At 43.0% G+C, this 25245-nt stretch overlaps 1 protein-coding gene across 1 annotated transcript in view; it reads left to right on the forward strand.

Moving 5' to 3' along the window:
- LOC146863443 (uncharacterized) overlaps positions 1 to 25245 on the forward strand; it is a 265763-nt gene that overhangs the window by 88116 nt on the left and 152402 nt on the right. Inside the window, exon 4 of the mRNA XM_085642873.1 lies at positions 22271 to 24479. Coding sequence (XP_085498999.1) covers positions 22271 to 24479 — 2209 coding nt within the window. The remainder of the gene's footprint in view (positions 1 to 22270; positions 24480 to 25245) is intronic.

A 25245-nucleotide genomic window follows, 5' to 3' on the forward strand; every position in this document is an offset into this window, starting at 1 on the left:
GTTCACAAAAACCGGCCCTGGCAAACAGCTCAGCCGCAACCCCCAACCCCCGGGGGGCCGGCCGAGCACTTTACCAGGGCTGGTTTTGGTTCCCAGTCCGGCCCTGCCGGGCAGGGAAGAGACAGTAAGGCTCTGTGGGCCGGTGGATAGAGTTCACAAAAACCGGCCCTGGCAAACAGCTCAGCCGCAACCCCCAACCCCCGGGGGGCCGGCCGAGCTCATTACCAGGGCTGGTTTTGGTTCCCAGTCCGGCCCTGTCGGGCAGGGAAGAGACAGTAAGGCTCTGTGGGCCGGTTGATAGAGTTCACAAAAACCGGCCCTCAAGTGGCCCTGAGACACTGGCCCATCAGCCAATGCCCGACTCCCCGCCTTCCCAATCCGATGCAGCCCAGAGTCTCACCGACTAAACTACGCCCCTGGGCACAGGAGCACCTCCCCGCAAAGGGAATGCTCCAGAGGTGATAGAAGGTCAGAAGGATGGAGCCTACCCAGTCAGCAATGAAAAATAACAAAATGCTTTATGAAAGTTCTTAATTTTATTCTTGTTTGGTACCTTGTTATGTTAGTTTTGTAAGGCACACAGCTACCCAACAAGGGTTTCCCAGCTGCATAAGGTTACCTGCTACATAAATAGTAATTAACATTGCTGATATTATAGTGAATTAAATATAACAGGTTAAAAGTAACTAAAAGTCCATCCTGTTTTAAAGTAGAATGAATTGCGTTTAGCTTCTGTTGTATTTTATGGTCTAGATTTTGAAATGGAAAAGCAAATCTAGAATTGGAAGGTAGAAAAGAAAGAACCACGCTAAGAACGCCAGAATGTCAAATCGTGTTTGCTTAAAACCTGCACTGGCGGAAGGTGCCACACTTAGGAGGGTCACTTGGTCACTCTGGAAGTATTAGTCACTGACGTCAGCCCTCTCCAGCATGCACGAGAGGCCTTCCTGAACCTGGATGGTCAATGGCCACTCATCTAACGCTGCTGGGAAATTATTTTTGAGCTGCTGAGCTTCAACAGAAAGCAGAAGTGGCGGTGTTCTCCTTTGCATGGCAATTGATAGTCGTTCTGTTTGCAAACGCATTAAGAACAAGCCTTTGCAATGCAATAGGTCTCGCATTACTGATAGTTTGAGCTACTTGGGTAGCATTATTATTTGCAATGCCAATAGCTCAAACTTTCAGTAGGGCGAGACCTATTGCGGGGGGGATTTTCTCTATTTCAGTACATTTCAACAAGTGGAAACCAGCGCCGACGCGTGTTTCGGTGTTAGCCCCGATGTGGGTACCACCTTCCTCAGGGCTACAGAATCGACAACACAAAAGCAGTGTGATGTGACTGTCACGAAAAAGGGAATTACAAAACAGGTATGGATGTCTGGATGCAAATGATACAGTTCATTAACTGTGGTTCACAAGACACTGGAAAAAGCAGAGTGGTGTGAGGAACTTGTGCACAGATAATACTTTACAACAAAGGAACCAATTCGGACATGAACTATGATTATAGTTACGTAATCTAAATAAAATAAATTAAAGATAAACAAATAGATTGGCCTAAAAAGTGAAAGAATGTGGTTACCATGGGCCGCTATATCCATTCCCTTGTATGTACTGCCATCTTGTGGACAAGGTTATTTTGCGATTATCATTGTAGAATAAAAAAGCTCTTCCAGTTAACTGAGCTCAAATGAGCCGTCTGGGGGCTGCTGACGCTACTACAGTGTGCCCACATTCTAGCACCCGAGGAGTTCTTGGTCGAAAAATCACGCATGTGCCTTGAACCCAAGTGACACTGAGTCATAAAAGGCTGGACGGGGGTTATGTGTGTTGAAATAATAAGAATGTAGCCATGCCGGGAGCCACGAGAAGATTTATTGAAATGCACCAAAAGCGAATGAACACAGTACTTTGTAAACGGGAACTGATAAGAGCACCCTTTTAAGATATATTAATTACAATAGATTTCACAGGCACAGCTCAAGCGCTGTGCAGGCGAAACCTAAAAATGCGATCAGAAAAGAAAGTGATATACAAAGGATGAAGGAGAGAGTTGAGTTATTGAGTAAAACAGACGCTATCAAAGAACTAGTGAGTAAGAAGAATACAATGAGAGCAAACATGGAAATGGCACAAAAGCAGACAAGTTCAGACATGGGTGGGAGAAAAGAGAGGTCAAGTTGAGGTGGGTGTGCTACAGATGTCAAGACACCAGAGCGTCTTCCTCCCCTGCAGCTGTTCATGGACTATCACATCACTCGACAAACCCCTCTGTGGGCAGCAGAGGAGGGGCTGGCCACTTCCATTTTTTGCAATCAAAATTCAAAAAGCCTGTGGCACTGGTCTGAGAGGAAGCAGGGGAGGCAGAAAGGAAGGGCTACAAGCCTTATGTAGATAGAGGACACTGTCTGGAGACATCCCCACTGAAGCTGGGAGCACAGGGCAGACTGCAGGAACTGGGAGAAAACAGGAAGATAGGAGAGAAGTTGCAGGGAAAAGGGAAGAAAGAGTGAAAGAAGGTGAAAAATGGCAGACAAAAGAGAGCGATAAAGGTAGAAGAGAGAAAGTAAGGACCTAAAGAGAGCAAAAAGTGAAGCCAGAAAGAGCCGGGCCCACATTCTGAGGAGAGAGTGAGAAAATTAGCGGGAGGCTGACAGGGAAAGAAAGACATAGAGTTTGAGATAGAGAGTGAGAAACCGAAAGAGGGAAAAGAAGAAAGATGAGGCAGAGTAGGCCAAGCCCCAGGACACCACTGATAAAAGTCCACCTCGTAAGAGGCCCAGTAAACAAACCCTGTTATCCTGTTGCCCTCGAATGGGTCGGACAGAAGCAGTCTTTGTGGAAGATCACAGACAAGGTATGTATAAAATAGGTTATTGGGTATCAAGGGGACAGGGAGGAACAGCAGGGCTAGTTCACTTCCCCTGAAATATATGTATTATCAATGGGAACTAGCCTCAAAGGGCATAGGGATAGTGTGCTTGTACGGAAGAAAGAAATATTATTTCTTTTGAAAGCCCTCACCTACTAACCTAGTTGGTGGCACGCTTCATCATCGAGCTCCAGCCGGTGACACCAAATGTGTCCCGGGTGTGCTTCAACGCCTGTTTACAGCGGAGCTGGTTTAGTGGTGAATGAGTGTGCAGTGATAGCGTGTGAGTGTGAATTAAAAACTGTCCTCGGGTCCCAATTCCTATACTTGGTAATTATATTAGCTGGCCCTTGGCAGTGTTAAAAATAAGGCAATGGATGTGTTGTGGAGTTATCTAAGGTCTCCCACATCCTGTGTGGTCAACATGTTTCAGCCAGGCCTTGGTAATGAGCTGGCTTTCTTCAGGACCTATAAAGGTGTGAAGTGCTCGTGAAGTGATGTAAAAAGGCAGGGTCAGGAATTGAGTGTAAGTGACCCGCTATGTGTTGCACTCGCTAAGGTGCAATATGGGTAAGAGGGTGCTTCCCTCTGTGCTTTATACCTGTAAAAAGAAAGGACCTAAAATAATACAAACAAACACATAATGAATGGAAATTAGCATCCCGGAATGCACATGTATCTTATGTGCTTTAATGACGTTGTGTCCCTGTAGTAACCACAATGCTAAAATAGTGGCGCGGTACGGACTGTGACATGGTAGTTGGTCGGCGGTTAAAGCTATATGTGCATATAATCAATAGCGGAATCACGCCATGCTGCTAAATTGGTGGCAGACAGTTAAAAGATTACAAATGGTTACTCGTGAGATTATCGGAGCAAAACTTCATGAATATCCGGCATGGGATCAACTTAAAAACGCCTTCTATTAAGTTAAAGAGGAGACATACAAAAGGTAAGTGAAGTCGCCTAGAGATCAAATACAGGATCTGCCGTGGCCTCGAGAGTCAGCAAGTCCTCACAGTCCCTACTTACTTGGTCCCTGCGTCAGCATCTACTTGGTATGCATCGGATCTCCGTGGATGTTCACCCTCGGTGTGCTCAGGCTTAAATACTCCCTGCCATGTGCCAGCGTGAACCACTTCCTCAATTGTGTGAGTAGCGTCTGCAGTGGGAGAAGAGGGGTAGACATAGAGGAAAGACTAGGTCCTCACTGTGTAGGTAGACCTAGAGGAAAGACCTCACTATGTGTAGTACTATTTTCTTCAGTTGAGGAACAATAAACATTGGGTTATGAAAGTAAAAGGTAAAAACTATCGCTTCAGATAATGATTATTTAATTGGGGTGCAAGAGGTGGGAAATTATATATATGCCCAAATCGCACAGAAAAAAGGGAATTTGTTAAAACAAAAGATTTGGCACTTTTTACTGAGACTATGCTGTGCACTCCAGAGTGTATTAGGATTTGTCAAATGGGATTAGATCAGCGCGTGGGTAACAGGCATCGTACGGTCCAGGTAAGCTGTGTTCAGTATGACCTGGTGAGAACCTCAGTCATTAGTATATCTGTGGGCTCAAGAATTCAGACTGTGTCGGGGGATATTGTCGTTCAACCCCTGTAGGTGGGTGGACAGGCGGTAAATCCAACATTGTTCATGTTTTAGCAAAAATTTGCTGTTGTTGACCCTCATATGTTCCACTACAGTCCAGGACATGTCATTAGTTGTATCTCCTTTTTGGAGGTGATGGTCCGTTAGTTTGCAAATTTTTTTGCACCTGATGGTACTACGGTACTACAATGCTCCACACTTCTTGCTTTGACTTTGAGCATATTCATACCAATGTAGCGTAGTCCACATGGACATTCGATCAAGTAGACTACATTGGATGAGTTGCAATTCCTATGTTTTATCTGTCGCCATATCCAGATCAAGTGTCTTAATGGGGCTTGTCAAGTGGCAGATGCTACAATCGCAACATGGGTAGTGCCCGACCACATCAGGGAGGCCCCAGGCATTGAGTACTGAGTTTGTAGTGATTTTTTGGGTCACTTTGAGTCTCATGGAGACTAGTCGGTCTTTGAGGCACCTATCGCGCTCCAATTAAATAATCATAATCTGAAGCGATAATTTTTACCGTTTACTTTCATAACCCAATCTTTATTGTTCCTCAACTGAAGAAAATAGTACTACACATAGTGAGGTCTTTCCTCTGTCTACCTACACAGTGAGGGCCTAGTCTTTCCTCCATGTCTACCCCTCTTCTCCCACTGCAGACGCTACTCACACAATTGAGGAAGTGGTTCCAGCTGGCACATGGCGGGGAGTATTTAAGCCTGAGCACACCAAGGGTGAACATATACGGAGATCCGATGCATACTAAGCCAAGTAGGTGCTGACACGGGGACCGAGCTTCACCCAAGTAAGTAGGGACTGTAAGGACTTGCTGACTCTCGAGGCCACAGGAGATCCTCTATTTGATCTCTAGGCGACTTCACTCACGTTTTTGTATGTCTCCTCTTTAACTTAATAGAAGGCGCTTTTAAACCGACCCCAATGCCGGATACTCATGAAGCTTTGCTCTGATAATCTCACGAGTAAGCATTTGTAATCTTTTAACTGTCCGCCACCAATTCAGCAGCATGGTGTGATTCCGCTATTGATTATATACACATATAGCTTTTACTGCCCACCAACTACCACGTCACAGTCCGTACCGCACCACTATTTTAGCATTATGGTTACTACACGGACCCAACGGCATTTAAGCACATAAGACATGTGCATTATGGAATGCTAATTTCCATTCTTTGTGTTTGTTTGTATTGCTTTATGTTCTTTCTTTTTACAAGTACAAAGCACAGAGGGAAGCAGCCTCTTACCCATATTGCACCTTAGCCAGTGCAACACATAGCGGGTCACTTGCACTCTAATCCTGACCCTGCCTTTTTAAATCACTTCACGAGCACTTCCACACTTATAGGTCCTGAAGAAAGCCAGCTCATTACCAAGGCCTGGCTGAAACATGTTGACCACTCAGTGGGAGACCATAGATAACTCCACAACACATCCATTGCCTTGTTTTTAACACTGCCAAGGGCCCGCTAATAAAATTACCTAGTATAGGAATTGGGACCCGAGGACAGTTTTTAATTCACACTCACACGCTATCACTGCACACTCATTCACCACTAAACCAGCTCCGCTGTAAACAGGCGTTGAAGCACACCCGGGACACATTTGGTGTCACCGGCTGGAGCTCGATGATGAAGCGTGCCACCAACTAGGTTAGTAGGTGAGGGCTTTCAAAAGAAAAAATATTTCTTTCCTCCATACAAACACACCATCCCTATGCCCTTTGAGGCTAGTTCCCATTGATAATACGTATATTTCAGGTGAAGTGAACTAGCCCTTCTGTTACTCCCTCTCCCCTTGATACATAATAATTTAGCAGGGCACAGCTGTGAGAGCACACATACAAGACTGCCCAAAATGGCAGAAAACTCTGGCCTAACATTCACTGAGAATGACGTCAGTGAAATTCTTGCAGATCCCTCCTTTCTTTTTTTAGTTAAATATTTTTTTTTAATTGAATATAAGAAAACACAGGGTTACAAATATAAACTAATCAATAATGTTCAGAATATAAGCATACAAACATTAAAAAAAAAAAAATAGTAACTGCATAATAGGATAATTGTACATACAAGGTGACAGAATATATAAACATTTATAATAACGTGCTTAAAATGATAATAAATTAAAAACAGGGAGAAAGAGAGTATACCTAAGGAAAGAGATATAAAACTAGGATATTACAGTGGTATACAAATAACCTGTGTGAATGTTAAAATGAATATAATATTTAAAGGGGTAGAGTAATTTTTATAGAGGAAAGAGACAAGAAAAAAGAGAGAGAGAAAACGAAAGAAAGAAAAAAGGAAACGATAGAAGAAAAGAGAAGAAAGAAAGGAAGAGAAGGAGAACTCAGTAATAAGGATAGAAAGGGATTATAATGATAATGAAAGATAAGTCGTAAAAGGTAGCCACAGTAAATCAGATTTAATTTGAAGGTGTAAAGCAGACTGAGGAATAGAGGCAATTCTATGCTCATCACATATATAATTCCACCAATGTAAAAAGGATAATTTAGAATTGTCTTTCCAGCAGGTTAATATGACTTTAAAAGCCACCGCAAGAAATAAATCAACTAAAGGATGTGGGATTAGCTTGAGCCAAATCAGGCGACATGGTGCCTAAGAATATATTATGAATATTAAGTTGAATTTTGTAAGAGAAAATCAGGGTACACTTTGACCATATAGCAGTCCAGAATGTATAAACCTTCGGACAATAGAATAATAAATGCAATAAAGAACCTTCAGCATTAAGACAAGACCAACACAATGATGAAGCAGAGTGGTTAAACTTATTTAACAAAAGGGGAGTAATGACAACTCTATTAAAGATAAAGTACAGGGATTGTGTGATATTAGCAGCTTTGGAAGTCTTGAATATTTTCTGCCAAAACTTATCCCATTGCGATATCGACCAAGTCAAAGAAAGGTCATGTTCCCGCTCTAGTTCAACCTTAGATTTAGTCCGTGTACCAATAGGGGTAGACAAAGATTTCTAGATAAAAGAGGCACTAGGAACAGTATCAGCAGAGCTTTGATATAGTGGAGTATCAGGAAGAAATGAAGCAGGAGTTGGTAGAGAGAGACATTTCTGTGCACAATCCTGAAGTGTTAAAGCTAAAGTATTATACTGTTGAATACAGGAGTCAGGTAATTGAAAAGATTCTTGCAACTGATGGAAAGAAAGAATTACACTATTCACAAACATTTGGTGTACATAAATAAGACCCTTTTCCTTCCATTGTTTGTAGTAAAATGATTTGTGACGAAACTTAATGTATTTATTAAACCAAAGTGATGACGCTAGAAAAGATTGATAATCATACAAATTCGTAAAGAAAAGTGTATGTAACAGAAATTGAGAATGTTTCAAAATAGGGTATTTGGACAGAAAAGTACAATTAGTCATGTGAACAACATCTCGCATTGAAAAATCATTTAACAATGAACATTCAACATTGACCCATGAAGGTTTAGGTGAATCCTGATAATCTTTAGATAGAGCATAAAATTGACGAATCAAAAAGGCATTATGATATAAAGCAAAATCAGGTAATCTTACCGCCCCCCCCCTCATTCTTAGGACGAATCAATTTAGACAAAGCAATACGTGCATGTTTGTTGTTCCAGAGAAATTTAGTGCATAATGAATTAATCTGAGAAAAATAATATTTAGGAATTTTAAAAGGTAGCATAGATAATATGAACAGAATCTGAGGAACAATCATCATTTTAATTGTATCAAGTCTACCCCACCAAGAGAGGAACAGAGGAGACTAGATGTTTAACAAATTAGCAATTTTGAGTTTTAAGGCAGTAAAATTATGGGACAATGTGTCCCGAACGTTGGGGGAGAACCATATGCCAAGATATTTAATTTTTTGGGGACACCAAGTGAAATTAGATGAGTCAAATATATATCTATAGCATGAAGGGTTTAAGGGTAAGATCTCAGTTTTAGAAAAGTTTAATTTGTAGCCAGAAACCTTAGCGAATGATGCAATTTCCTGCAAAAAGTGGGGTAGGGAAGACACAGGATTAGACATATAAATAAGAACATCAACAGCATATGCAGATAATTTGATTTGTTGGGTCTTGAAATTAAAACCATTAATGAGGGGGTTATTTCTAATACGTTCCAGAAAAGGTTCCAAGCATAACAAGAAAAGTAGTGGTGAAAGGGGGCAGCCCTGACGAGTACCTCTTTGGAGAGAAAAATAAGGGGAGAAGAGACCACTAACAAAAATACATGCTTTTGGATTGGTGTATATTAATTTAACATATGAAATAAACTTTGGACCAAAACCAAACCACTGTAATGCATGAAATAAGAACGCCCAATTAACACGGTCAAAGGCTTTTTCTGCATCCAGGGATAAAGCAGCAAGTGGGGCTGGATAATTCCTACTAAGAGCAATAACATTGGAAAACATTCTGGCGTTATCAGAAGCCAAACGACCTTTAACAAAGCCAACTCGGTCTGGTTTAATGAGAAGAGGGATAATATTTTCTAAACGAGAAGCTAACATTTTTGCAAAAATGTTACAATCATAGTTAATTAATGATATAGGATGAAAACTTTTGCAAAAGGAGGGGTCTTTATCTGGTTTGGGGATTACAATAAAAAGGGCTTCCAAAAAAGAACCACAGGCTTGGGAGTTTGATATAAAGGAATTAAAAAGTTGTAACAATTTGGGAGCAAAAATTGAGGAGAAAGTGGAAAATAATTCTAATGAAAATCCATCAGGGCCAGGGGCTTTCGCTTTTTTCATAGATTTAAGAGCATCAGTTAATTCTTGTAGAGAGATCTTCTTCAAGGGGCTCGAAATTATCCTGGGAAATTTTAGGCTTGGGGATATCTCGGAAAAAAGAAATAAAATCTTCAGAGGGCATGGTAGTTTCTGTATATAAGAGATTGTAGCATGATTGAAATGTGGAGATAATATCGGAATCAGATGAAAGGAGTGTGTTGTTCGATTCCAAATGAATGGGACCAATAACTTTACGTTCTGATTTGATTTTTAGATAATTGCTAGCATTTTCCCAGCTTTATTTTGTCCTCCATGAAATTTCGATTTAATCTTAAGGAGGATGTTACAAGCGTCCGCAGTGACTATTTTATTCAGGGAGGATTTAGCCTTAATTAATTCTTGTAGTGATGAGGGAGATTTAGAATAATAATAGTTATGTTCTAACGTTTTTAGAAGGGTTAGGGTTTCTTTATATTTAGTGTGCAGTAATTTTTTCTTCCTTGAGGAATATGCAATAGTGAATGCTCTAAAGGAAGCTTTAAAGGCGTCCCAATTGTTGTGAACGGAAGTGTCTGAGGAGTTATTAAAGGTAAAGAATTCCTTAATAAAAGAAGTCGCGTCTAGAATAAAGGAACGGTCCGATAGGAGGGAATTATTAAAACGCCATCTACCTTGTTTACATGTGGTGAGAGATAGGTCGATAAGGGTGGAGACAGGAGCATGATCGGATATATATATGGATCCAATGTCAGAAGATTGGAGACAATGTAGTAGTGATTTGGAAACCAAAATATAATCAATACGGGATCTGGTATGATGGACGGGTGAAAAGAAGGTAAATTCTAAAGTATCTGGGTTACATGTTTTCCACGTATCAAATAATGGGCGAGAGGAAATGGCTGTCTGAAATGATTTGTGAGATTTGTCAGGTTTGAACTTACAGTTGGATTACCTATCAGAAAACTGATCTAACCAATTGTTGAAATCACCCTCAACCACAATATTAGAATTAGCACATGACCATAGTTTCAGCTTTATAGAGTGCCAGAAATCAGAATCTGGTTTAACAGGACCATAAACATTGATATAAGTTATTTGTCTTTTATTTATAAAAACCTCTGCCAATACCCACCGACCATCAGGGTCACACTCTGACGATATAATCTGTGCATTAATGGATTTATGGAACAATATAGCAACACCACCATGACGATCAATAGCAGGAGAAAAAACAATTTGATTAACCCAGTGGCGTTTAAGTTTAAGGGATTCTTTGTCATTGCAATGGGTTTCCTGTAAAAAAGCAACTTGGGTATTAAGCTTAGCAAGGTGAGACAATACCTTTTGACGCTTGACTGGATGACCAAGACCACGAACATTCCACGAAGTCACATTAACCATAACTCTGGGAACAGGTAAACATGAGGGAACAGGAGCACAAAACTGCAAAATCGACAAGACAAAAGAAGGAAAGACAATGTTCAATATGTGAAAAGAGAGACTTAATATTAAAAATGAGACGGGTACAGAAAAAACGGATTAAAGCTGAGTAAGAATGAGTAGATGAAAAGAAGAGATAGACAAAAAGAAGCAAAAGAGAAAAATTAGAGGAGAAACATTATCCAAAAAGTAGGACTAAACATAAAAAGAAACAGAAACGAGGGAAATGAAAGAGAAAGAAAAGAAAGGAAGAAAACAGAAGAAAGAAGCATACAGATCAAGGATTAGCATCCAGATCTGTATGGAGAAGGAAAGCCGAAAAAAGAGGAGCATAGTGACGCCAAAGGACACGGACCACAGTAATAACTACAAAAGATGATTGAGAACCTCATGAGTACAATAAGAACAGATAATCAGAGGATATCAAACAGGCAAATCAATTTATAATCTAATTAGCAATCCTAAAATATAAGAAAAAGTCAAACATTTGTATCCATGCCCTGAGGTGAGAGACTATGAAGAAAAAGTTTAAGTTTATCCGGATCATCAAAGGAACGTGACCGGCCATCATGTGTAATTTTACAAAGGCAAGGATGGAGAATTCCATATTGAATGTTGAGTTGTCTCATCCGAGGTCGCAAAGCAAGAAATTCCTTGCGACGGGTATTTGTTGCATTGGAAATATCCTGAGATATGAAGATATTATGGCCTGACCAGGCAAGACGGCGTTTAAGTCTTGCAGCCTTCAAAACTTGCATAAGCTCGGTGAATTCCAAAAAAAGCATTATGATTCCACGTGGCTTGTTGGCATAAGGAAGAAGACGCCCCAATCGGTGAGCTCTTTGTATATTGAGGAGGCTCGACGATGGTTGAAGATCTAACAGTTCTGGAAGGAATTTCTGCAGAAAAAAAACCATGTCGGAACCTTCAACATTCTCCGGAAGACCATAAAGGCGCAGATTATTTCTACGATTGCGATTTTCAAGATCCTCTGTGTGGATTTTTAACTTATGGATTTCTTGTTCCAGTGTGGGGATCTTAGAAGTGATGTCTTGTCAATCGCTTACACGCTGTTCAAGTTCCAAGACTTTACCCTCCATGACAATCCATCTCTCCTCAATCTGCTTTAACTTTTCGTTAGTCTTGGACATAAAGGGTTGAAGGCCACGTACCTCGTCTAGTATAGAGTCCAGGACCGGGTTTTGTGAGGAGAGAATAGGAGACGGAGGATCATTTTTATGTCTTTTTGGCTTGGTACCGGAGGAGGAAGAACGAACAGCGTGGGAATCACTAGCCATTGTGATTTAAAATGCTCTGCGATGGACAAAAGTTAACGCAAAAATATAGTGAGAATGTTCCATATATTAATAAAATACAGATATTGTATAGAACTCACCACAAGTCACAAAGTGGAATAAAAATGAAATTGAACAATAGTGACATCAAATCCTCCATACAGAACATAGCAAAAAAAAAAAAACGTCTCAGCTGGCATAAATTGATGCAAAAAATGCCATTCCAGTTGGAGAAGCCGCAGTATAGAAGAAGTCCGGCCAAAAACGATGCACTGGCATGACAAATATTGTGAGAGGCGCTGAGTGACGTTAGCGGTTAAGGCATTGCCATTAGGTATTTTTAATATGGGCTGCCATACCATCCATTTATACCGAAAAGTGCACTGAAATGCTCCTTGCCTCAAACAGACCACTTGCATCAGTTGGCATTGGGACATTAACAAAGTGACACACCAAAAAGCAACTGAAGTGAGCACTTATGTCGTAGGGTGCACCCATTGTATTATTAAGGAGGCAGTAGGCAAAGTTTGGCAGTAACACGCTAGATGCAGCGTTCTGAGGAAAGAAAACGCGGGCGCCGCAATACAAAATGGCGGGCGCCCGCGAGTCACTGAGGTGAAAATCACCGCCGCAGCGTATGGGCTCGTTTGCTGTATAACGACGATTCAAAAGCGGTATTCGAACTCACCGCATCATCATTCAGCCATGCCCGCCTTCCAAATACAGGGACAACATCCGAATGAGGCTCTGCACGGGTTAGAGGTCCCGCGTCGCTGCGGAGCCTACACCGGGTCCGCCATTTCGCTTCGGCGCTCAAGCCACGCCCCAGATCCCTCCTTTCTAACAGACTTCAACATATCACAAACCATAGCACAGACTACTGATTGGGACACACTTACTGAGAAAAAGCGCAACTGCATCCGCACAATCCTACACGGTGTAATTCTCACCGAATACCTTCGCACCAACATCGCGCCTCGAGGCCTACTGGTGACCAATGCCCCAGGATCTTCCTGGAGGATGCCTCTTTCAGGCGGGCTGGGCACAGATCGCCTGGCATTGCACCAGAGATTGGTTGATCCTGATAATAAAAACAGCTAAACGATTATCAGACGCCATGATTATAGACATTCAGGCCACAGAAAGCCATTTCAAAACCACAATAACATCTTTCAAACACCGGAAGAAGCAAAGGGAACCAAGGCCTCCTCGACCACTCCATAGCACCAGAAGAACCTGAGCTCAGTGGGAGATCACCTTCTGCAACACCCTGGGAATTAAGGGGATCGGTGGAAAACAATACAGGAGACCCCCTGGCTAGGGAATCAAAAAGGCATCCGTGGACCAGGCCTTCCGAGAGAGAATCAAGGAGTAGAAATGGGGAAGAAGGGCATTGCTCTCTGTGGCAAACAGGTCCAGCCAGGGGAACCCGAACCTCAGACACATCTCCTGAAAGACCCTGGGGAGAGAGACTGACGACTGGAACCACCGATCCGCAGGCCCATTCTCTCTCCCCGGAGGATAGACTTCAGTCAAATAAAGAAAATTCTGCTCTGCCCATAGCCCCACCTCCCTGGCTAAGGGAAAGAGACACCCTCCTCGACCCCAGATGACAAACATAAGACCTTGTGACCTGATTGTCCATCTGGACACACACTCCAACTCCTGATGGAAGGGAGGAAATGAAACCGAGCCGCACAAACCACAGCCAGCTCTTTCCGTTTGGAAGAATGGAGAGACTCCCCCTTGCTCCACAACCCCTGGTCAGTAAGGCTTCCCAGCACTGCATTCCACCCTCGACCACAGGCATTGGTGGAAATGATCGCAGGAGGAGAAGCACTCAACCGATGACCCTTGTTGAAGTTGTCTGGGTTTATCCACCACTGCAAGTCCAGCACCACCTGGCGAGTAACAGGAACTCAGGCCTCGAAATTCTAAGACCCCAGTTATGCAGAACATGATGCACCAAGGGATAGAGATGTAGCTAGCTCCAGGAGACCAGAGCCAGAGTGGACTCCATCTCTTCCTGACTTTTAGGCACAATCTCACTGGAGCAGACGGGAAAGACAGGAGGGATGATATGTGCAACATCAGCCTGTCCCTGCATGCAGGAGCCAGAAATACCTCTCCCAAGTCCATCCGAAAGAGGGCCCCTATAAACTGTAGAGAGAGGGACGGCTGAAGGTGGGACTTTGAGGCGTTGAGCAGAAATCCATGCTTGCGCAACAGAACACACACTTCCTCGCCATCTTGGCAAGCCTTAGAACAAGAAGGAGAGGCAATTAACCAATCATCGACGTTATAAAACATCTGAATACCACAAGAGTGCCAAAAACCCACCCGGCAGCAGCTTGGCAAAAACCCTGGGAGTCTACGCCAAACCGAAGGGGAGAGAGCAAAACTGGTAATGGTGGCCCTCCACCGAAAACCTCAGGAATTGTTGATGAAGAGGACCAATGGGGACGTGCAAATATGCATCCATCAGCTCTAATGATGCAAGGAGCATGCCCCGTGTCAACCGGGGAAAGATACTCTGCAGGGTGACCATCTTGAAAGTCCTTGTGACCAGGAACAAATTCAGTGCCTTCAAATCATTATTCTGCTGCCCGGAAGATGGCCACGGGGACGTGAGTCGGGATGGCACCCGCGCCGAGGTCCGCCTTCACAGAGATATTGGGACCTTCCAGGGCACCCACAGACCTCAGTGTGGTGCGCCAGGATGCCTGATTGATCGCGCCTACCTTGGTTACCTTGGGGTGCACGGACGAGCGCTCGATCCCTCTTGAAGCGAGAGGGGTCCAGGAGCAGCCGCAACACCAACATGGCGGCTCACGAGTAGCACTGCCGAGCCTCCCGCTTCGCGGTGTGGAGCGGTGCCAACACTTTCAGCCAGCAGCGGTGTAACTCGAGCTTGCACCGACAGCCTCACCGGTCCCCTGGAACGGAGGTGACCGGAGCCACAAGCAAAGACCCAGCACCTCCGGCAAGCTGCCGAAATCCACAAAATGATGGCCACCTCGGAAAAACGGCTTTGAGGCGTGACACCTGGCAAAAACGGCGCACTTGAGATCTGAGCAGACAACCGGGGTGAGGAGCGGAGTGAGGACTTGGCGGCAGAATAACTAATTCAGCACTATGCGGTGGCTGGTACCGTCAGAAAACAGTGAGAGTGCCTGACTCTGCTTGTGAAATGCGGACTTGTGCAAGCGCTGGGGACCGAGTAATTGCCCCCAGGGGACCGCGTTGTTGAAGAGATGATCGGCAGACCCTGAAGGGAAGCTCGGAGGCCTGCATGAATATTAGACTGTTGGGCTGCCGGTTTGCCTGACTCCTCACGCCTGGCTTTAAAATGGCGCCCGAAGCTCCATTACCCCACACGGGCCTGCAAATGGTTTTCTGTGGGCTCAGGCGCATTGCGGAGGCTCACGACTGGTCAACTTTGACAGTATGAAGAGGTGCACGCGACAAACAAAAGAGAGAGCCCACCAACCAGAACCCACCGCTTAACGGATGCTGGGAGTCGTCCGGGAGTAGCAGTGACTCCATCAGGGCGCCCATGCTGATGCAGCTACTGGAGGGACAGTGGTGGCCCACTCCAACTGATGATCTACTTCCTTCACCACCAGTAAAGCTCATGATTGCTCATAAACCCAATCCTGGGAACTGGCTTATCTCCAACAACAAGGGACATGAGCATCACTCTGCACCTGACCCCAAAATGGCTGCCACCGATCCCATCTAGCTCAAGGGAAAGTCTTGTGGCTGAGACTGTGGGCCACTCGCATGTATCTGAATTCTTGATTTTTGATCACCTCCTGATCATCCCTCTTATTCCGGCGAAGCCCGAACCGCATGACCGAATCCCTGTGGAGCTGCACCGACAGCTATAGGGGAGACTAGTTCACCGCTTTGGCCGTAACCTACCCAGCTGGACCTCGGATATATGTCTCGTCTCGTCTTGTCTCCGCTGCTGTCTCCTTTCAATTGGTCTCCCTGCTCCCCCTGTTATTTTTTTAATCTTGATACTCGTTCGACGGAGCCTGTACCGCATGACCGATTTCCGGTGCAGCTGCACCGACAGCTGTAGGGGAGACTGGCCCTGGCACACCGCTTTGGCCGTCACCTACCCAGACGGACTTCAGACATTTGTTTTGCCTTTTTCTCCACCGCTGTCTCTTCCACTGGATTCCCAGCTCCCACTGTTCTTTTTGAATTTTGAAACTCATCCGGCGAAGCCCGATCCGCATGGCAGATTCCCGGTGGAGCTGCACCGACAGCTATAGGGGAGATTGGCCCTGGCACACCGCTTTGGCCGTCACCTACCCAGCCGGACTTCAGACATATGTCTTGCCTTTCTCTCCGCCGCTGTCTCCTTCCAATGGTCTCCCAGCTCCCCCTGTTCTTTTTGAATCCCGACACTCGTCTTGCCACTAACTCCTGTATTGAATTTGTAATTTTTTGTGATTAATGTGAATTTTTCTGTAACTGGCAACATACTTGTTTCCCTATGTAAAGCGCTCTGATACCTCCGTGTCTAGCTAGCGCTATATAAAACTCCCTAAATAAATAAAGAAAGAAAGAAATGACGGAATATAATGAGTACCTCACACAGGCAAAAATTACCAAATTTCAAAAAGACCTTAAAAAATTCTTGTATACAAAAATGTATCCCTACACAGAGGATAACTACACTGCTCCCCAAAAGCAAGACCAATCCAGTGACATTTCGGGGGATAACAGCTCGATCGCAAGTGATTCCAGTGCAGGCTTACACAAATCTAGAGGGAAGGGATGACAACAACGGTGGCAACAACCATGGGCCACGCCAGATTTTCAAGGTCAAAACTATGGACCTCCGCCGTTTGCCCACCCACCCCTAAATCCATACTTTGGGTGGCCCCCCATGTATCACTTCGGACCCCAACCCATCTTTCAAAATAATCAAAGGCCGCCTTTTTCAGAACGTGGCTGAAGACCAAGAGGATGACGAAGGAACCAACAGGTCTATTGGTCAGAGGAAGAAGGACCAGTGAGTGGCAACACTAGGAACAAGACGAGAGAACCACAACAAGGGGCGAGCAGACATCGCTAAGAATGCAAGATTCGAAACCCACATCCCTGGTATTTTATTTATCCTCGATTCCCCTTACACAGAAAGAAGAAGACGTACTCAATACAGGACTGTCCTTTGTACCTACCACATGGCTAGACAAGTTTCAACTACACACCGAACTGGCTGAATTCTCCTGCAAACTCAAATTGAGAGCATTCTTTGAAAAGCAATCAGCCACAGAGCCTACCATTAACACCAACAATAATGAAACAGGCCTGAAACCTAAATCGACGTTCTTACCACCACCAACTAGCATTCCCGTGGAAATCATCACGTTTGAACAAGCAGTCTACAATGAAGTTGAGAGGATGGAACAACCCAAGACCTACAATAACCTTTCCAAGGAAGAAAGGTTAATAGTTCACAAGCTACAAGACAACCCGAACTTAGCCATAAAACCAGCCGACAAAGGGGGCGGAATTATAATTCAGAACAAGGACTACACAGAGGAGTGAAGAAGGCTTCTTAGTGACTCTCGCAATTACAGACGCCTGAGAAATGATCCCACAAATGACCTACAATCAACTATCAAATTTCTAGTTGAAAATGCAGAAGAAAATCAACACATCTCCAAACAGGAGGCATACTACCTTTGTGTTGGCAACGCCAAGGTACCATACTTCTACACCGTCCCCAAGATACACAAAGAGACCAGACCACCACCCGGTAGGCCTATCGTCTCAGTGATAGGTTCCCTCCTTGAACCCCTCTCCCGGTTCTGCGATTTCTTCTTAAATCCACTGGTACAAAATGCATCCACATATATAAGAGATACCAAACATCTTCTCAAAGTCATAAAAGACCAGGAGTTTGACCCCACTTCACAACACTTAGTGGGGCTCGATATAGAGAGCCTCTATACTAGTCTCCCACAAGATGCCACCTTAAAAGTGCTCCACGACATCCTGATGGAGACCCAGTGGGAGTATACTACCCCGAGGGCCTTTATCCTGAAATGTGCCACATTGGCGCTAAAAGATAACTATTTCGAGTTTGAGGGTGAATTTTACCTTCAAACCAATGGTGCATCAATGGGCAGCGTCTTCGCCCCCAGTGTAACGGGCCTGTACGTCCACCAATTTGAGCAAACACACATACTAACAACTGTCAACCCTCACTCTCACAACATCAAGCTGTGGCGTCGATATATCGACGACATTCTCATGATCTGGTCCGGGTCACAAGACACCCTAGCCACCTTTCTCACCTGCCTCAATGACCGTGATCCATACTTACGATTTACCAGCACAGCCAGCCCCATGAACATTGCTTATCTGGACCTCAACATTGAGGTAGATGCAGGTAGGCTAAAAACCACAGCATACTACAAACCCAAGGCCAGAAATTCACTGTTCCAATTCGAGAGCTTCCATCCCTCGGAGAACCTCCCCTTCGGCTAATTTCTACGTATACTTAGAAATGGTAGCAATGTATCAGACTACCAAAAGCAATCAACGCAGCTGGCCATAAAATTACGTGAGCGGGGATACCCCGACAAAATAGTCCAAAACATCAAAAAATGGGCCTGCATTCAGAATAGAGATGCTCTCCTGGAAGACAACACGCGGGAGGAACCCACCGCTCTCTTGACATGTGTCACCACTTATAATGAGGCATCGAACATGGTGTCTAAAATAATCAGAAAGAACTTGCAAATCTTAAACACTGGGAAAAGGAACTGGGACCAACCGCTTTTTGCGTACAAAAGAGCCAGCAGCCTGAAAGACCGACTAGTCTCCACGAGACCCAAAGTGACCAAAAAAATCACTACAAACTCGGTACTCCATGCCTGGGGCCTCCCTGATGTGGTCGGGCACTACCCATGTGGCGATTGTAGCATCTGCCTCTTGACACGCCCCACAAAGACACTTGATCTGGAACCCAGAAAAATATGGCGACAAATAAAACATACAAATTGCAACTCATCCAATGTAGTCTACTTGATCGAATGTCCATGTTGACTACGCTACATTGGTATGACTACGCTCAAAGTCAATACAAGAATTGTGGAGCACCGTAGTACCATCAGGTGCAAAAAAAACATTAGCAAACTAACGGACCATTACCTCCAAAAAGGACATACAACTAATGACATGTCCTGGACTGTAGTGGAACATATTGAGTGTCATAACACGAACAACAGCAAATTTTTGCTCAAAAAAGAACAGCGTTGGATTTACCGCCTGTCCACCCACCTACAGGGGTTGAACGACAACATCTCATTGCACAGTTTGAATTCTTGAGCCCACAAATATACTAATGACTGAGGTTCTCACCAGGTCATGCTGAACACAGCTTACTTGGACCGTACGATGCCTGTTACCCACGCGCTGCTCTAATCCCATTTGACAAATCCTAATACACTCTGGAGTGCGCAGCATAGTCTCAGTAAAAAGTGACAAAACTTTCGTTTTAACAAATACTCTTTTTCTGTGCGATTTGGGCATATATATCATTTACCTGGCTCCCTGTATACAGGTGCATCTAGTCCACCTATCGCACCCCAATTAAATAATCATAATCTGAAGCGATAATATTTACCTTTTACTTTCATAACCCAATCTTTATTGTTCCTCAACTGAAGAAAATAGTACTACACAGAGTGAGGTCTTTCCTCTGTCTACCTACACAGTGAGGGCCTAGTCTTTCCTCTATGTCTACCCCTCTTCTCCCACTGCAAACGCTACTCACACAATTTAGGAAGTGGTTCCAGCTGGCTAATGGCAGGGAGTATTTAAGCCTGAGCACACAGAGGGTGAACATCCACGGAGATCCAATGCTTACCAAGTAGGTGCTGACGCAGGGACCTTTACCCAAGTAAGTAGAGACTGTAAGGACTTGCTGACTATCGAGGCCACTGGAGATCCTCTATTTGATCTCTAGGCGACTTCACTCACCTTTTTGTATGTCTCCTCTTTAACTTAATATAAGGCGTTTTTAAGCCGACCCCAATGCCGGATACTCATGAAGCTTTGCTCTGATAATCTCACGAGTAAGCATTTGTAATCTTTTAACTGTCTGCCACCAATTTGGCAGCATGGCATGATTCCACTATTGATTATATGCACATATAGCTTTTACCGCCGACCAACTACCACGTCACAGTCCGTACCGCACCACTTTGTTAGCATTATGGTTACTACACGGACACGATGGCATTTAAGCACATAAGATACATGTGCATTCTGGGATGCTAATTTCCATTCATTGTGTTTGTTTGTATTGTTTTATGTCCTTTCTTTTTACAGGTACTAAGCACAGAGGGAAGCACCCTCTTACCCATATTGCACCTTAGCGAGTGCAGCACATAGCAGGTCACTTACACTCAATTCCTGACCCTGCCTTTTTAAATCACTTCACGAGCACTTCACACACTTATAGGTCCTGAAGAAAGCCAGTTCATTACCAAGGACTGGCTGAAACATGTTGACCACACAGGATGTGGGAGAGGGGAACAACCTTTACAACGCAACTGTTACAACGCACTACACTTACAACGCATTTTTTACAACGCATAATCCATTACAACGCACTACACTTACAACACATGACACTACAACGCATTTTTAAAAACTACCTTTACAACGCATTCCATTACAACGCCTACCATTACAACGCATAATATTACACTACACTTTCCAACACTTACCCTACTGTTGCACCCCCTGGAGTTAGAATAGTAATTTTTACCCCTACACTTTCCAACACTTACCCTACTGTTGCACCCCCTGGAGTTAGAATAGTAATTTTTACCCCTATACTATCCAACACTTGCCCTACTGTTGCACCCCCTGGAGTTAGAATAGTAATTTTTACCCCTATACTATCCAACACTTGCCCTACTGTTGCAACCCCTGGAGTTAGAATAGTAATTTGTACCCCTATACTATCCAACACTTGCCCTACTGTTGCACCCCCTGGAGTTAGAATAGTAATTTGTACCCCTATACTATCCAACACTTGCCCTACTGTTGCACCCCCTGGAGTTAGAATAGTAATTTGTACCCCTATACTATCCAACACTTGCCCTACTGTTGCACCCCCTGGAGTTAGAATAGTAATGTTTACCCCTATACTATCCAACACTTGCCCTACTGTTGCACCCCCTGGAGTTAGAATAGTAATTTTTACCCCTATACTATCCAACACTTGCCCTACTGTTGCACCCCCTGGAGTTAGAATAGTAATTTTTACCCCTATACTATCCAACACTTGCCCTACTGTTGCACCCCCTGGAGTTAGAATAGTAATTTTTACCCCTATACTATCCAACACTTACCCTACTGTTGCACCCCCTGGAGTTAGAATAGTAATTTTTACCCCTATACTATCCAACACTTACCCTACTGTTGCACCCCCTGGAGTTAGAAAAGTAATTTTTACCCCTATACTATCTAATACTTACCTTAAATGCAATGTTATATTATGCGTTGTAATGGTATGCGTTGTAAAGGTATTTTTTTAAAATGCGTTGTAGTGTCATGCGTTGTAAGTGTAGTGCGTTGTAATGGATTATGCGTTGTAAAAAATGCGTTGTAAGTGCATGCGTTGTAAAAGTGTGCGTTGTAACGTCATACATCCTGTGGGAGACCTTAGATAACTCCACAACACATCCATTGCCTTATTTTTAACACTGCCAAGGGCCCGCTAATAAAATGACCTAGTATAGGAATTGGGACCCGAGGACAGTTTTTAATTCATACTCACACGCTATCACTGCACACTCATTCACCACGAAACCAGCTCTGCTGTAAACAGGCATTGAAGCACACCCGGAACAGATTCGGTGTCACCGGGTGGAGCCCGATGATGAAGCGTGCCACCAACTAGGTTGGTGGGTGAGGGCTTTCAAAAGAAATAATATTTCTTTCTTCCGTACAAGCACACTATCCCTATGCCCTTTGAGGCTAGTTCCCATTGATAATACATGTATAAATTAGGCACATCTATGGTAAAGGCTCTGAGAAGGGAGGAAAAAGCTTAATAGAAACGTTAAGAGCATGCGCATTAAGGAGTCAAATTAGGAGCACTGTTTGGTTACACTCACTACAGGCCTACTTCAGTCCCTGTCCCATGCAGTGCAGTGTAAAAAATTTGCTTAACTGATCAGTGAACATTTAATATCAACAGATAATTTGATTATATTTGATAATATTGTTTTCCAGACTAACTTCCAGCTGGGTGCGTGGACATCCTACAAAAAGAAGATTACAAAAGATGGAATGAATACAAAAGATGGAATGAATACAAAAGATGGAATTAATACAAAAGATGGAATGAATATCAAAGATGGAATGAATATCAAAGATGGAATGAATACCAAAGATGGAATGAATACCAAAGATGAAATGAATCCAAAAGATGAAATGAATCCAAAAGATGAAATGAATCCAAAAGATGGAATGAATACAAAAGATGGAATGAATACAAAAGATGGAATGAATACAAAAGTTAGACTGGATACAAAAGATGGAATGAATACGAAAGATGGAATGAATACCAAAGATGGAATGAATACCAAAGATGAAATGAATACCAAAGATGAAATGAATACCAAAGATGAAATGAATCCAAAAGATGAAATGAATCCAAAAGATGAAATGAATCCAAAAGATGAAATGAATCCAAAAGATGAAATGAATCCAAAAGATGGAATGAATCCAAAAGATGGAATGAATACAAAAGATGGAATGAATACAAAAGATGGAATGAATACGAAAGATGAAATGAATATAAAAGATGGAATGAATACAAATAGTGGAATGAATACAAATAGTGGAATGAAAACCGAAGATGGACTGGACACAAAAGATGAAATGGATGCAAAAGATGGACTAAATACAAACGATGGACTGTATACAATAGATTTAATGAATACAAACAATGGACTGAATACAACAGATGGACTGAATACAACAGATGGACTGAATACAACAGATGGACTGAATACAACAGATGGACTGAATACAACAGATGGACTGAATAACCAAGATAAACTGAATACAAACGATGGCCTGAATACAAACGATGGACTAAATACAAACGATGGCCTGAATACAAACGATGGCCTGAATACAAACGATGGCCTGAATACAAACGATGGCCTGAATACAAACGATGGCCTGAATACAAACGATGGCCTGAATACAAACAATGGAATGAATAGAAAAGATGGACTGAATACAAAAGTTGGATATAATTCAAAAGATGGGCTCAAAACAACAGGTGGACTGAATACAACAGATGGAATGAATACAACAGATGGACTGAATACAACAGATGGACTGAATAACCAAGATAAACTGAATACAAACGATGGCCTGAATACAAACGATGGCCTGAATACAAACGATGGCCTGAATACAAACGATGGCCTGAATACAAACGATGGCCTGAATACAAACGATGGCCTGAATACAAACGATGGCCTGAATACAAACGATGGCCTGAATACAAACGATGGCCTGAATACAAACGATGGCCTGAATACAAACGATGGCCTGAATACAAACGATGGCCTGAATACAAACGATGGCCTGAATACAAACGATGGCCTGAATACAAACAATGGAATGAATACAAAAGATGGACTGAATACAAAAGTTGGATATAATTCAAAAGATGGGCTCAAAACAACAGATGGACTGAATACAACAGATGGACTGAATACAACATATGGACTGAATAACCAAGATAAACTGAATACAAATGATGGCCTGAATACAAACGATGGCCTGAATACAAACGATAGCCTGAATACAAACGATGGCCTGAATACAAACGATGGCCTGAATACAAACGATGGCCTGAATACAAACGATGGCCTGAATGCAAAGAATGGACTGAATACAGCAGATGGACTGAATACAGCAGATGGACTGAATAACCAAGATGAACTGAATAGAAAAGATGGAATGAATACAAAAGATGGAATGAATACAAAAGATGGACTGAATACAAAAGATGGACTGAATACAAAAGATGGACTGAATACAAAAGATGGACTGATAGCAAATGATGGAATTAATAAAAACGATGATCTGAATACAAATAATGGACTGAATACAAATGATGGACTGAATACAAATGATGGACTGAAAACTAAAGATGGACTGAATACAAAAGATGGACTGAATACAAAAGATGGACTGAAAACCAAATATGGAATGAAAACCAAAGATACACTTAATACAAAAGATGGACTGAATGCAGCAGATGGACTGAATGCAGCAGATGGACTGAATGCAGCAGATGGACTGAATGCAAAAGATGGACTGAATGCAAAAGATGGACTGAATGCAAAAGATGGAATTAATACAAAAGATGGAATTAATACAAAAGATGGAAAGAATACAATAAATTTACAGATCAATGGTAAGTCATGCAACCATCATGAAAGTGGCCACATTAGTCCTACAGGTAAGTGGGGTAGTCAGGCACCTTTGTTGGACGCACGCTTCTGTCCTAGTTACATGTATAATTGTAATCTCAGCATCATTCCACTTGGTTTGAGTTTGCATCATACAAGGAATCATGTTGCTACGACTCATGATAAAATCGACTTCAGGAACAATGGGGGCACTAACAATTCTTTCAACAAATACTGCAGCTGTACCTTGTGTCACACATATACTCCTACAAGCTCACTGAATTGCCAAGTACCTTTTCCTAAGACTTTGACGTTCACTATGTAGAGATGTCGGAAGGAAAAAGTTTATCCCTGAAGAATGGTAGAAGGTCCAGTTAGTTTACAGAATATATCTCTTGCAATACTATGAATATTTAGGAAGCTTTGTGCCTTTTGTTAACAAAGTAATTATTTATTTCTGTTAAGTGAGTGTACTCAAGAAAACTTGATACTGTAGCTCCTAGCATGACATCTTGGCGTAAAGGCTGTTTGTTACTTTCGAGTACCTTAATTTTATACATCCCACAGGGCTTTCTTGACAGTGGTAGCAGGAAAGAGTTTAGAACTCAGTTCTTGAAGGGCCCACAAGACAATCAATGCTTTAGGCAGCGACAAAGATGCAGGGCTCTGGTACTGATCGTGGTGCAGGAATCTGAAACGAGTCGTTCACTGGTTAGCAAGGACCCCACTTAGAGCAGGTGAGCATCACCACAAGAGGCATTCACTCTTGGT

This window comes from Triturus cristatus, chromosome 2_2 (genome assembly GCF_964204655.1).
Source record: "Triturus cristatus chromosome 2_2, aTriCri1.1, whole genome shotgun sequence".
In the NCBI taxonomy this organism is placed as follows: domain Eukaryota; kingdom Metazoa; phylum Chordata; class Amphibia; order Caudata; family Salamandridae; genus Triturus; species Triturus cristatus.